General features: G+C 37.6%; 1 protein-coding gene across 1 annotated transcript; it reads right to left on the reverse strand.

Moving 5' to 3' along the window:
• Positions 1–2,253: 2,253 nt before the first annotated feature.
• Positions 2,254–15,131, reverse strand: LOC140170187 (uncharacterized). Its single transcript, XM_072193519.1, has 4 exons — positions 14,990–15,131; positions 7,164–7,381; positions 4,554–4,736; positions 2,254–3,300 (listed from the first exon to the last, which is right to left on the reverse strand). Exons 1-4 carry the CDS (start codon positions 15,039–15,041, stop codon positions 2,839–2,841), a joined length of 915 nt encoding a protein of 304 aa, XP_072049620.1. The 5' UTR covers positions 15,042–15,131; the 3' UTR covers positions 2,254–2,838.
• Between the last annotated feature and the right edge of the window lie 519 nt (positions 15,132–15,650).

Below are 15,650 nucleotides of genomic sequence, written 5' to 3' on the forward strand. Positions count from 1 at the left end.
AATCAGTTTTATTCTATCGGTACTTAACCAGCGGTCTTCTTGTTGGTGATTCTAGAGTTCTTGCAAAATTTCTGGACGACTGATGTAATATATCCTTATTCACTTGTCCTGCGAAAATCAGCGAAGTCCAGTGTACACTTGCGTTTATACATATCCTTGCATATGAAATCCTCACACGAAAATGATGCTACTTTCTCCCAAGTACTAAACTCCTTGCGTCGTTCTCCAAACACGTTTATAACTCCTTGCGCAGTTCTCCAAATACTAAACTCCTTGCGCCGTTCTCCTATACTAAACTCCTTGCGCAGTTCTCCAAATCTCTTTACTCCTTGCGCAGTTCTCCTACTTGACAGACTTTAGAAGCTTTGAATCAGTTATCAGCATGACGACGAAGATCACAATAAATCCCTCCTTTTGGGATGTCTCCACACTATCTTCTCCGTTCAGCGGCTAAATATTTAAATATAGCACCTTCGCTATAATTCCAATGCTGATTCAATATTCAACTAAGTGAATATTTTGCTGCACCATACACACACAGCTCACTGCTTCATAATAATTAAATGTCTGTGTCATAAACATGTTGACATTTGCTTTTATAGCAACCAAAACCCACATCTATTAATAGCCACTCTGTCATATTACAACACTTCCTGTGGGAAATTCCCAAATCTTACCCATTTCACAATCCAAGGGATTTTCCAAGATTATTAATAAAAGGAAACCTTCTAGAAATGAAGAGGGGTTTCCCCCAAACAATCTAAAATTAGATATGATTATATTTGTTTTGATCACTTGATGAATGAAAGGGAATTCCCCCAAACATGCCATAACACACAAAGTCTTGCATGATTGCTTCCAAGGTTTTTCCCCTTGTCTCATATTCCTCATGACATACTTTCAACTTGTAAACAAAGTTAATCAAATTAAATTACTCAGGGCACATCACAGGGGGCATAATATTTGGCCTGTTCCGAGGCGGCGTGAAACGCGCTGAAGGGGGTGGGTGCGGAAGCTTTTGAAATGAATACATTTGTACATTTTGAATTATACCCTAAAATTATGGATTTTACCTTAAAATTATGAATCTTATCCTAAAATTATGAATTTTACCTTATTGAGGCCCTTGCTTAAAGGAGTATTTCGTGATCCTAGCATCCTCTTTTTATGACATTTTTCAGTAGATATCCATGAAAAAAGCTAATTTCCAAAATTTCAGTTGATTCCGATATTGCGCTTGCGAGTTATGCATGATTATGTGTATTACACTGCTCCAAAAACAATGTGTTGTAATTTCGTTCTGGTATACCAGAACGTAATTCAAATTTGACGATATTTTTGCGAAATGAATTAATCTGCACAAAATATTTTGTACATAAACATTATGTAGCTAGACGTATCCAGTGGTATAAAAATCTCTACTTTTTTTAGAATAGTGGGGGGATGAGGCTGTGGATCACGAAATGCCCTTTTAATTTGTGCCTGTTTTACATAATTTTAGAGTGCTATACATACAGGGGTCTCTAAAAGAAATGTACCGCCATAAATTTTAATTTTTGAGTATTTCATTTCGGAACCAATCAAAATTGAATAATTTATTCAATTGCATGTCATGCAGCTTCCGTGTGCTTATTGAATTTTGAAATTAACTTTGATCGTGAAATATAAGACTTACAATAATATTACGATTTTGAATCCTTTTTTGTATTCAATACAACAATCAATAATCTGTACATGATGAGCGTGTTTATAGTGAGACAATCTTTCCGTTATTTAGCTAAACTACCGCGTAGTCTAGATTTGCAATGGTTAGTAAAACATTAACAAAATATAGACTGCGTGGCAGTCCAGCTAAATACCACATAATCTGGCTCACTATAAACACGCTCATAGTATCAAGCACTAAGTAATTAGAGAATAAACGATAGGAATTTTTATTTTGCCTATCCTCTACCGTGTGATAGACGACAGGCAGGTCCAATATTTTGAGTAGTGGATACCGGCGCATCCACTACGATAAAATATTGGACCTGCCTGTCGTCTATCATAGGTAGAGGATAGGCAAAATAAAAATTCCTATCGTTTATTCTCATTCTTAGTCAGTTAAATATTATTTTAATAACTGCAAACAAATTTTTTAAGCAAAAACTAAGTTACCGTCATAAAAAATCCCCTCATTATAAAATGAACTTAACTTCACGTATTCTGTTGCGCGTATTGCTAGCGCGTTCGCGTATTCCGCACTAGTCTACGCGTCCAGCGCGATACATACGCGCACCTCTACACGCATGTTACGCATTATCAAGACGCATGATGACGTGGGGTCGTCTACGGCCTGATAGACGGCACCCGAAATCATGTGATTGTCCAATCAGAAATGTGTCTACGAACTAGACCACTCCCACTGACTAAGAATTATAAATGCTTCAATGCACAGACTATAAAAAGCGCAGACCGAATTAAAAAAGACTAGTTTGCGTATGACGTTCTGTCAACCAGATCAAAAATGCTGTACTGCGCAGGTCAGCAACCAAACACGCCCTTGACACCAGACGCAAACTATTCTATTTAATTCGGTTTTCAATAAATAGTGGCATGGATTAAAATGAGATGTGATTTTCAAATTGTTATAATTCAAGAACGGAGTGGTTATTTTCGAAAATCAAAAACAGGTGATTTATACGTTTTATTTTATTTTTATCGGCAAAAAATACCCAAATTGAAATTTGCTGACGGTACAGTTCATTTAGAGATAACATTGTATTATTAAAGTACTATGTATTATAATAGTAACCGCCACCTATAGTATGAATCACTTTTAACATATATATTTTCACTTTATGGTGACTCGCGCATCAAAGAGCCGCTGTACTGAAATTCACCGTAAAAATTACCAGGGGACGGAGTGGGATAGTACTGACCAGACCAACAAACAACCAAGACATAAATATGTGAGTACTGCCCAGACTGAGTTGTCAGAGTAACTATATTGTTGGGAACCTGCTTGCCATTGGACCCCACAACGTCAGGATTATCAACCTGACAGGGCAATTTCTCACATATGTATTGTGCATAGGAGCTGATCCCGTCGGTACCATAGATTATGCTGTTGATCTTGTAGTCTAAAGTAGTAAATGGATTCGGGCAGAATGTGATCTCCAAGAGAGCTTCTTTTTTATAGGCAAGACGCTGGCTGGTTTCTACAGTAACGATCTCTGTGAGATACTCGGTGTCAACCTTCAGATGAAGCCGGGAAGTGGATGAGTTCGTAAAACCTGGAGCCGCATATGTCTTATGGTCCTGTTAGAAGGAATGAGAGTAAGGACATTTCAGTGTATAAACGTTTTAAGTCGAACATATTTCTTCAGATGAATGTATTATGTTAATATCTCTTCTAATTAGATGATTTAAAGGAGTATTTCGTGATTCTAGCATATAGTCTTTATAGTGTATGATTCAATAGATATCCATGAAAAAAGCTTGTTTCCAAAGTTCAAGTTGATTCGGACATTGATAACAAATTACGCATAAGCACATTTTTACAGTACCCTACATAGCACTGTCTTGCAATTTTTGTCTGTCGAAAGACAGAAAATACAAATTGGACGATGTCTTTGTAAAACAACCGAATCTGCAAGAAAATTTATGTCCACTGACACAAAAATATTATAATTTTTTTTTTCCAAATGAAACATTGCTAAATCTTAATCCTTTAGCTAGTTTGGCAATGAAAGTCAAATTTTAATATTTTGTTAATTTTTTGGAAATAAAGCCCAAAAACATGTAATTTGTAGGGCATTTTGCGACATTTTTCGTATTCCGACAAACAAGCCCAAAAGACTTGAACAAAGACTAATTTCAAGTTATGCATTCTAATTTTTGGACAACACATTTTCCAATCTTTTTCATAACCAATTTGCAAAAATACCATATAATATTAAAATTATGAACTAACTCTTAGCCTATACACAGGATTTTCAATGCTTAGACTTGTGCCAAGTCTTACAATTTTGTGACTACACTTGTAAGAAAACGTGCAAAATTGCATGTTTTTGGTCCATTTTCCCTCAAATTGCAAAAATATTAAAATGTGACTTTTATTGCCAGTTAGAACTAAGTTAAGGATTGGGATTTAGCTATGTTTCAATTGGCAAAACAGAATAATATTTTTTAATTTCAAAAAATTATTGCTGTATTTTTCTGGAATAGAGAGTAGACCTTGGTTTCTGATGGTATTAAAAAAAAACGCAACTCGTTTATAGTAAGGTGGAGATAAAGCTGTGGATCATGAAGTTAGTACCCTTTGTTTAAATATTTGATACAACTTTGTGCATTTTGCAAGAGCTATCGGTCTATGAGAACGAATGTAATTAATTTTGTTTGCTATTTTTTCGCTTATTCTGGCATCTGGCATTATATCATGTATTATTGAAGTTGTGAAATAAATGTTTCTTGAATTGAAAAAAAAATTGAATTTATGTATCGCATCGCTCATTAGATATCAAAGCACTTGCGTAAACCTCCGATTTTAACATTTGCAGTTAATTCTTTACCTTAACAATGCCTTTCTTAGCATTCTTCTGTATGTCGATATCTATCGAGAATGAAATACCACTAACGTCTCCAGCCCTAGCTTTGAGGTACATGTCCTTGGTACTACTCCACTTCTGTATGATACAGTACGGACCGGGTACACCAGCTTTGTCGGTGTTGTTGCAAAGTGCATCTTTCTGTGTCTGTAAGTAGGAAGTAAAAATACACCTTAGCTTCTGTTCAGGCGGCGAGTGGCATGATAGAGCCGGCAACTTGTGAAACCGCCCGGCCGTATGGCATTTTCCATATACTCGGTTAGTTTTGTGGGGTTCATTATCGAACCCCAACGGTTTTAGCTTGTATTTATATTATCTATTAACATAGGCCTATTTGTTTGTGATATTTCAAGCGTTTTAAAATTTCAAAATAATCCAATTCAATTACACGGATGACGATAAAAATTTACTGAATTTAGAGGATGCACGGCGACCACCACCTGCTTCTGTTCATCTTAGGAAGTGTTCACATGTGTAGGCGGGTAAAACTTGGACATGACACCGTAATGTTGGCTACTGCGGATGGTTTGCTTTTTTTGTTTTGTTTTTTAAACATCTTACGTTGAAGTACATTGGTGCATGTAATATTAATCTGATTGGTGTTTAATTGGTACCCTTGGGAAATCTAAGAATTCATAGGTTAATGTTAAGGGATGGGGTATGAACGTTTGGACAGTATTTATTGTGGGACATTAGAGCACATCAGACATATTGAATTGCATTCTGAATACGAAGAATGTCCTTCTGATATCAAATAATTTTGATTTTTTGAAATTCGCAATGTAATACACATTTTATGGCAAATCATAAAAAATTTATATTTTTGATATTTAACAGTACTCAAAGTAAACTTTATAAATCTGATGATTTATACTTAAAGTGTATGTAGGTGGGATGAAAAGCCGACGATCAATTGAAAATTTTGACCTTTCGTATTGAAGATATGGATTTTTTCCCAAAACACCAACAAAAATTAGGTCTTTTGGGAAAAAAATCAATATCTTCGATATGAAAGGTCAAAATTTTCAATTGATCGTCGGCTTTTCATCCCAGCTACATACACTTTAAGAATATATCATTAGATTTATAAAATTTACTTCGAGAACTGTTAAATATCAAAATGTGAAAACTATCAAATTTTAATAATTTTGTCATAAAATTTGTATTATATCGTGAATTTCAAAAATGAAAATTATTTGATATCAGAAAGACATTCTTCGTATTCAGAATGCAATTCGATATGTCTGATGTGCTCTCATGTCCCACAAAAAATACTGTTGAAACGCTCAAAACGCTCATTCCAGATCCCTTAATGAAATGAGTAATTGAAATGTCTCCACGCTTTATTGAATGGCGAGGTCACTGGGAGCGTTCCGCCTTAATAGTACATGGTGTATTATTGGTCGAAGCAGCCAAAAAAATCGATTTTCATTATCTTAATCAATATATTATTGAAAAATAATACTTTGATGTTTTGCAATATAATAGTTCATTCTACAAATCATATATTTTGAAAACTTGCTTGATTTATTGTTGTTAATGAGTTATTTAAGTTTTACAGAAGTGTTGCTGTTTCAGCCCTCTTTACAACATAACTCAAGAACCACAGGACCTACAAAACTATATCTGTAATATTTAAATTCTTGTACACACTCGCTATGAAATGATCAATGCAATATTTGCCAAAGCTCACTACCATTCGCAAGATGCTGTGAACTATCAAATCGCAACAGTTTAAAATAGTTGCTAACCTTAAATGACTCGGCGCTGATGCTCTCTGGTTTGTTGAAGCGCAAAAATGTTGCCATAATGCAATGTTCGTGCCGTGATATAATATACATACTGCAGTTACTGTCCGTTTTCCTATACACAATACACAGTGCTCTTACCATTGACGCGTGACCTCTACAAATAGCGTACGTTAGAAGTATGGGGATTTGCCTAGTTAACGTCGCTGTGTGAAAAATAACCGGCCAATATTAAGAGTATTCTTCTAAAATTCTAGAAAATATAGTTTTGTAACATGTCCTAAATTTTTAGCTAATTTAGATGTTTGGAAATATTCGTACTTTGGTGTTTTAGTGTATGTTATGTAAACGACAGATAACACCAAAAATATGAAGAAATTATTTCCAAACCGTGTTAAGTCAACAATCATTATGTTGCTCATTTTCAAGAATGCTGGTTAACAAAAAGCAGACCATTGTCTCATTTCGTGAACAAAGGTCCACATACCATTGTTTCCTTGCGTTTCCTTTATAATCGGTTACCCAACTGAAGCTATAATACCAGCTCATTGCGATACCGCACATGTAAAACAGACACATGTGCACAACCAGAGAAGATCTGATTTAATCAGTTGAGCTGTTTTCAATGAGTGTTATCTTGGTTTAATAGCTTTTAATGGGGTTTAAGTCCTTCAAAGGTCGTGGTGAATTCTACTGTAGACATGACTGCATCATGACGTGTTATACTTGCAATAATGTGATATGAAGTTTTAAAATATATTTTCCTAAATAAACTCCATTTCCAATCTTCGCATTGAATAAAAAAACAAACATTGGTAAAGTTTACCTTCGCTGGGTCATCCACGATATAATAATACACTACTCCCGACGGTACGTCCCACGATGGGTTATTATTGAGTAGTAGGGTTGCATTGATGGTTTCACCCGAGAATTGCTGACACAGTGCCGCTATGAATGTCTTCTCTACACCCTGGCCTATCGTTGTTATAGCTGTAGTGATGTACCGGGTTGAAACCGGTACCTTGATCGGCTCGGCTTCTATCCCTAGAAAATCAATGGAATAACAAAATAAGATTTATTAATAACAACTAGTTCACCTGTAGCTGTGAGAGTAACTTATAGCGATGCTATTTGACCCCTGATGACCCCTTTTGACTTTTTGACTCTTTTTACCACTTTTAAGCCCAAATGGGCATACTGACCCCATATGACCTTCGCCCTCGAGTGACCTCGGTTTGATTTTGTTCATGCTCCCGTGATATGGAGAATTACATTCACCAAGTTTAAGCCACATCAGACGAAGTTTAAAAAGTAGCCCTGGATGACCTTTGACCTCGGATGACTTTGATTATATTTTTACGTGTTCCCGTCATATCAAGGATTCCACCCACGTTTGAGCCCGATTTAAATTTGAACCCTCCGTGATGACCTTTGACTTCGGTTGACCGCGCTGTTATTTGGCACATATATTCCCCTCATATCAAGGATGCCACCCACCAAGTTTGAGCCCGGTCGGATAAAGTTTGAAATTTGACCGCTCCGTGATGAACTTTTGACCTCGGTTGACCTCAATTTTATTTCGCGCATATATTCCCCTCATATGAAGGATTCCAACGACCAACTTTGAGCTTTGATTCTGTTTTGAAAGTTTTGATCGACGGAAAAAAGTTATCGACGGAAACTCTTACAATAATACTACAAAGTTGCAAAAAAATGACAAATTTGCTAGAAAATTAGGACATGCATCCCGCGTTTCCAATTGAAATACACAGAAAGACCACCCGCTGTGCCAAAGGTCACTTTTCCAGACATCCTGTCTAGACGGTGCAATGTCAGCGCCCATCTGGTCACGTGGGAATTAAATTAAGTGCCTATATTAAATGCCCTAAAGGACGCACCATTAGATTCTCAGGGTGGGGGTAGGAAGTTTTTCCAAAAAACTTCACCCACTACATGAGCAAAAAAAAAACTTTCCCCACCAACACTAAAAAAAAAAAAAATCCCTACCTAACTGTGTATAATGCATGAAATTTAAAAAAAACAGCAAATGTTATAATATGGCTTTAACAAACGCGTACCATTTTATTTTAAATACGGGAGCACGGCATTGGTTGCGGTGGGATGCGGACGCGATATCGCCATTTCTGACGTCGCCTTTGGAAACACGTAATCATGAAATCTTCACAAATAATTCTATAAGAAATTCCATAATACTAGTACATTGAGGCGTTTGGAAAAGGTTACAGGGCATTGGGCAGGGCTATGACACTCTATTCACGTGGTTTCTTTTCCAACGCTAAAAGATTACGAATTTTGGTGGTTTGTAAATGAAAAGTGTCCGCACTATCGATTGATTACGTAACTGTTATGAATAATTTATTAGTTTTTCAATGCAATCGCCTCGACCCATTAATACATATTATCTGTATTTATCAAAGTACTTGGAATAGCAATCTGGTGAGTTCACTGAACTACGCCCAAATACTGATGGAGTTTTAATGGCGCTAATCCTCTCCATACACAGATGAACAAATACAATAGGAGAAGGTCAACACATATGACCTCCTATATGACATGTTATATGAGATGTACAACAACCTGAATATCATAAAGATCAGTGTTCGTTTGTGCATATGAACTGCATATTTACAATACTAAATATTACTCGTTATATATTATGTCAAATATTGGTATTATGACAACACGGTATACATTGTATATAAAACGACTAATAGATCCTACTATCATGGCGTCAGGTCATTGGTTCATCATATCCCGTATGTTTCTTAAAATTCATTCATATTTGAGACAAATTTCTGTGCCCATTTTATAGGCGTACAGGTGGATCCGGGTTTTTTTTTGTCATTTTCATTTCTTTTTGATGAAAGAATTAAGGTTTTCCACCACTGTGTGATACTAATTTAATGCTATTTGTAAATGAATGCGGATTCCCGGTTGTTGTTTTTCCACAGTGTGACAACTGTCCACCCATCCAGACAACATCATCACATAATAAAACGTCTGTATTTTTACGATGAGTAAATATTAAACTGAACTTTGCCTTGGAACATTGTGTAAGACGGTGTAAGATTTTGTGGGCGCCCTCAACATTATTATCCTCTTTGTATCCGTAAATGACATGGCATAGACTGTGTGAATTCTATGAAGACTACTTATACATGGGGTCATATCCATGGACACAAGTAACGATAATTGACAACACGATACGCGACTGTATACACCAATCCGAGAAGCGTTTACTGTATTTGGCCCTCTATTGACGGCAACACAGATGTACCAGAGCGGAGATTTAATTCGTAATTCAATACTCATGATTGTGTATTGAATATCACTGTTGTGTACAATTCCCGGGTACAATTCTGTATAGCACACAATAAATAATGGATGGAACCCCCGACCTCGGGACACCGCAGTTTTACATCGGGGACACCGCAGTAATGGCGAAGTCGGATAGGTGTATAGGGAGGCTCACCACTAATAATTAATAATGCCGGGTAGGGCCTACTCCTGGGCGACTCGTGTGGGCAAGGACGCTTAGGACGGTGACCAAATGAGTCTCAAATTTCACCGGGGAGGGGGAGGGGCACTCAAGTATGATAATGTAGGCCTATACACATGTGTGGCCAACTTTTTTAAACACCCCCCTAAAACGAGTTTTACCCTACCAGCAAATTTAGGATCAATAGGCCTAAGCTAACTTAATACACTAAAGGAAGTTTTGATGAGAAAACGGACATTTTGATGAGAAACGGCCAAAATGGTGAGAATTTAAATTTTCTCATTCTTTTGGATGAGAAACTTCCTGGTGTGTGTGTCAATCATTATTGTCTTATTAAAATCCGGGACTTTGGTTGACCTGTGCTAGACTCCAGCACATGTTAATGACGCAGACAGTTGTGGTAACACCATGGTCGCAGACCTGCCTAAAGCTCAAAAACAGATAGCAATGAAACCAGTTTTTATTTTCCTTGCTCTAGCGAGTTCACAGAGAAGGTGTTTCTAGTACAATGCAGCGTCGGACTCTAGCTGAGAGCGTAGCCTGAGTCCAACGGACTCCAAGAAGGGCTCTCCATACACAAATGAACAAACACAAAGGAAAGTAGTCTCCTCCGTGACCAGCTTGACTTCGATGGAGCGAAACCAAATTGGCTGCAGAGGAGACGGGTAATTTTGCCATGCAAATGAGGTGAGTGCCCTCTCAAGAATAACTACTCTCTGCATTGGGTCTCGACTATTGTTTCTTGTGTGGTATTCGCTACTTGCACGGTTCCGCCATTATGCACTATGTGCGGGGAGAGCCTCGAACTGGCAGCATACATGAATGGGAATTGAACTAGTCATAACGTTCTGTGTAAGGTTACATAATTCTTCCTTTCATGTATGCTGCCAGTTCGAGGCTCTCCCGCACATAGTGCATAATGGCGGAACCGTGCAAGTAGCGAATATTGGTACAGGATGACACGACTGTTGCTTGACTGACCTGGGATTGTTCTATTGTACTTTTCCACCAGGCAAACCAACGCACTGAATGGTCTATTGTTCTATTGTGTCCGATTTGAGCGCTGACATATTGGAAAATGTTGCCAATCAATATTCATGAGAGTGTACATTCAACGTCCAATTTTCGAAATTGGGTGACTTGTGCTTGGCAGGTGTAAAATACATCTGACTGGGCGTTTTAAATACGTAACGCATAAAGGCATTGGCATCATCGAATGGCTGCCTATAGTGCTGTTAGTGTTAGGCCTATGTGTGTGTGGGCGGGGGGGCTGTGTTTAGTTTCTATAATAATTATTATGAGGCCTACATTTATTTGTCATTCATTTCTTTTCCTTTCTCTGTACTTGCTATAGTATCATCCCCCTCTTCTTATCTCCCTTCCTTCTCCATCCCCTCTTACGTTTTGTCCCCTCTCATTCCTATCATTTTCCTTACCTTTCTATTTATTTACGTCTATTTATTTCTTTCTCTTTATTTCGTCCTCTTTCTCTCTTCCTCCAGTCCCTCTTATTCTTCATATCCCTCCTTCAACCTCATCCCTCCCAAGACCTCTCACAGAAGAGCTGCCCCCCCTTCAGTACGCCACTGATTATGACATTCTCCTTCTTAAAATAAAATAAAATAAAATCTCAATTTGTAAAACAACTTTTATATAGGCCTATACCGGTATACTTATTATATGTTACATGTATAGAGGGTATTCATTACTACGTCATTGATGTGATTGCTCATGCATAAAATTCCTCCACATAGGTTGTTTAGCTTAATCGGGAGAGTGACCTCTTGAAATGATGATCACAGTTATCTTTGAGTTATTACAGTGAGGCCCACGTACAATGTTCAACACAAAGTGAACAGTGCTATAACTTGGAGGACAAGCAAACCAACACCGCCAAATTCGACTGACATGTGTACAACATGGGAAGCTATGGGGAAATTGAACACTTGTTTTCTGATCATGCATGTGTTTATGGTTCGGGTAGCGGTTACTTAGCAACTCTCGTTCCGCTTGGGTTTGTTGCATACACTCTATACGTAGCTCCCGGGACGTAGCTATTTAATACCATTATAGACATGGCAGCCATGATGTGTAATCATTCAGCAGGCGCATTCAATTTATTTAAATGAAGCACCTAATGTCAGTGGGGTGACAACGAACTATGCATTAGCGGCTAATGTGTGCCTTTTGTGCTTACGGCTACTCAATCACACCCTTGGGTTTATGTATAACAATAGGTACTTTTCATTCCATTAAGCGCTTTCACGCGACTTGCATTTGATCACTTATTGACATTAGCCTCCTAGGTAAAGCGTTAATACACTGTCGGGTCAGCTTACCGATTTAATGGTGGAAGCCCTTTGTCCCAAACAAAAGGTACCTTTCGATGAATAGCTTGTCACATTTCAAATCGGCACACGGTTTCAATGCGTTACGTAATCTATTTCCTCTCCATCTTATAATAGCTCCATGAGGCAAACTGCCATGTAAGTGTACATGCACATTGTAGACCTACTTCATTGCAGGAAGTAGGTCTTAAACAATATGTTTAAATGGTGCGTAAAAAGATTTTTGCATTCAACGCACTGAAATTTGTGTCTATACCATGCTATAGCTAACCCATGCAGCATTAGTACTTTTTGTCAGATATGAACCGCAACAAAAATTGATCCAAATCCAATGTAAAGGCATGTACTTATCGTTTGTTTAAACATGGTTCTTCAGTTACATAACGTCTACCCGTACGAAACTCGGGGAGCTGATGCAGGCTGCGATGGTTTTAAATGTAGGCTAATTAGGGTTCTGCTACAGTGGCGTAACCAGGTGTTTAAAACAGGGGGTGCAAACTTGTGAATGTACCGACAAAACAGGATATCACCGACGAGTGTTCTTGTGTGAAACATATGCTAGTGATCTCCCATACTCCCCCATATCAATTTGTAAGCGCTCTTTAGCAAAATCATAGTTAATTGAATTTACAACCGTATGACAAAACGTAAAGATAAGATTTGCAATTTAAAGAGAATTGGCCATTGCTCATTAAAATGAAGCTAATGTATGAACAATATAAGTGTGCTCTTTCATTTAATGACATAAATTTGAAAAATATTGTAAGTATCACTTGCGATTTTGACTTTTAAAACCTACATTTTTGGTCAACAATTGTGCGTGAATAGTTGATTTCAACAGCTTTACCACATTCGCATGGAATTGCGTCATTTGTTGACCTAATGAACAAAAGTGTTTTTAGCGGGAAGTGTTAGCTTTCATTCGATATAAAATAAAATCTGATAGGATGAAAGAAACACTTGAGGTTTTGACAAAAACCAATCACAGAAGCCTATTTTCCAGCTAGAAGCTCACACAGCTCTTATGATGATATACACTCAACTGTGTAGAGAAACACAGACTGTGTTCTCTACAAGGTACTGCTGCTTGGACGAAATTGTGTGCTCAGGTGTATCTAGGTGGAAACTGCATAGATGCGTTTAAAAGAGAATCTTTCCATATGCCCCTCAGTGCAACCATTACCTGCCAAACATTGATAGTTAAAAGTACGCGAAAATTTACAATATTAATGCGAAAATTGAACAGGCGAAAGGGAACAATCACATCGCAGATATGTGTAGTAGGCCTACGGTTATTCCGCTGTACACACGGTCCCAATGACCATCGCGACGCGACGGTCATCGGGCGTTGTGTACCGACGACTTGTGATTTCTGATTTGGGGGGAGGGGGACCGATCCCATTATCCACCCTCACTGGCCTGTATAGGCTTAGAGATGCATTCCTGAATTATATGCTGAATGGTTTATTATGGCGTGTCCTTCGCCACAGCAGTCAGCGAATACCTGTTAAGTGTGCTGAGGCTTGTGGGTTGTTTTTTTGTGCCTTGCAAGGTATGCCTACCATGATTTTTGTGAACACGCTCTGGATTTTTGACTTCATACAAAAATTAGGCATAGAATCCTAAAGTTAATTTCAGAAAATAAAAGATTAGATTACCATAAGAAACGACTCAGTAATCTTTAGCGGGGTTCTATGTAATTGTACACACATTTTCACCACCTTATCAGTAATTGTCATTTTCACTAAATTCAAAAAACAGTCGGCGTATATTAAATTAAAATATAATACTCTAACTTCTAAACCAGATCAATTGTACCGCGATTGGGTATCATTAATCTTTATAATATATATGATTTACAATAAATATTCATAATATTCTTTTTTATTTATTTAAACAGTTATTTTTTCTAAAAAAACTTTTAGAAACAATTTCATTTTGGCGTATTCTGATGAGAGTTGGTACAGGATATTATCACTGTTGTCTGACTGACCTGAGAGTGTTCTATTGTAATTTTCCACCAGGCAAAATCTTGTATTGGCCAATTTTGTTATGTAGTATGGTTTATTCTCCTGGACTCCCCTGTACACACACGGTCCCAAGCAGGGGCCCCAAGGACCATCGCGACGGTCATCGGGCGTCATGTACCAACGATCTGTGGTTTCTGATATCTGGGGGACACCGGCCCCACTCCCGACCCGCATGGCTACACCACTGTTCGGCCCCTGAGTCTTTGAGTTGCATTCCTGAATGCTGAATGGTTATTAATTCTCGCGTTTCACAATACGATGCGCCGCCAGCGGTTGCTTATGGCAGTCAAATTTTCGACTCCGGAGTCGACATCGCCGTTCTTGCTGCTATTGAATTTTCACGCGAGTGTGATAATAAATATGTTGAAAACAGCTCCACGAAGGATCCCTGTGATCAACAGATAGAAAATGGATCTACTATAGTTGTAAATTGTTGCTGTAGTGTGCATTCGCATGTAACATCATTATAATGACATGCTAACCATCTTATTTAAATCTGACAAAAGTCGCCGATAAAAGCATTTTGATTAATTGTTATAAGCAACCTCAATCATATCTAAACCTGTTGCCCTTCATGAACAGGAATTGCACCCAACAGTGCAATAAACAATTCTTAATTCCAGGGCTGTAAAGGTCCATGTTGAGCAACCACATTTAGCAATTAATATCCGTTTCGGAAATGTGAATAACTTATTCAATAAGTAGCAACCATTTCTACTCAAACCCCTTTATATCAGAAGAAATTATATCTTACCTGAAATTATACATACAGTTACAGCAAAACTTATGAGTAGTAAACGAGACATGGTGAGTGGTGACGAAATGTAACTGAACTTGCTGCTGCTGCTGATGTTACTCCTTTGTCTGCTCTTGACTAAGCGAACATTAAGTGGATCATGCATAATAGGTCTATGCCTATAAATAGTGTGCCGTGCCGTGTGCAATAAGTGAATAGTTGAAATCAGTGAATTCCATCAACGCGTGACACGACAACTCGGGAATTCCCCTATATTTCGCAATGTCACCAATTGTTATAACGTTTAAAAAGAAGTGTTTTACTGCAGGTGACCTGAACACCTAATTGCGAAATGCGTGTTTTTTATTATTATTATTTTCAGAGTTAGGATACAATATTAATGTAACATACAGGGTGATTTAAAATGAACTGTACCCAACTTCAAAAATAAAAATAAAATACTTACCGACATTTAAATAATTTGTGTTTGTAAGCTAGCATGTTTCCCATTATTGGTGAAAAAATCATGTCTTTACCTCTAATGGTTTTGAAGAAAAGCACATTCTTAGAAAACATACCAAAAACGATGTTGCACACGGATGAGTATTGTATTCAAACTATCTGTTCTACAGCATTTTGTTCACTCAACTGCCCTCAGACACTTTCAGTTCAACATAAA

Source organism: Amphiura filiformis, chromosome 14 (genome assembly GCF_039555335.1).
Source record: "Amphiura filiformis chromosome 14, Afil_fr2py, whole genome shotgun sequence".
NCBI lineage: Eukaryota > Metazoa > Echinodermata > Ophiuroidea > Amphilepidida > Amphiuridae > Amphiura > Amphiura filiformis.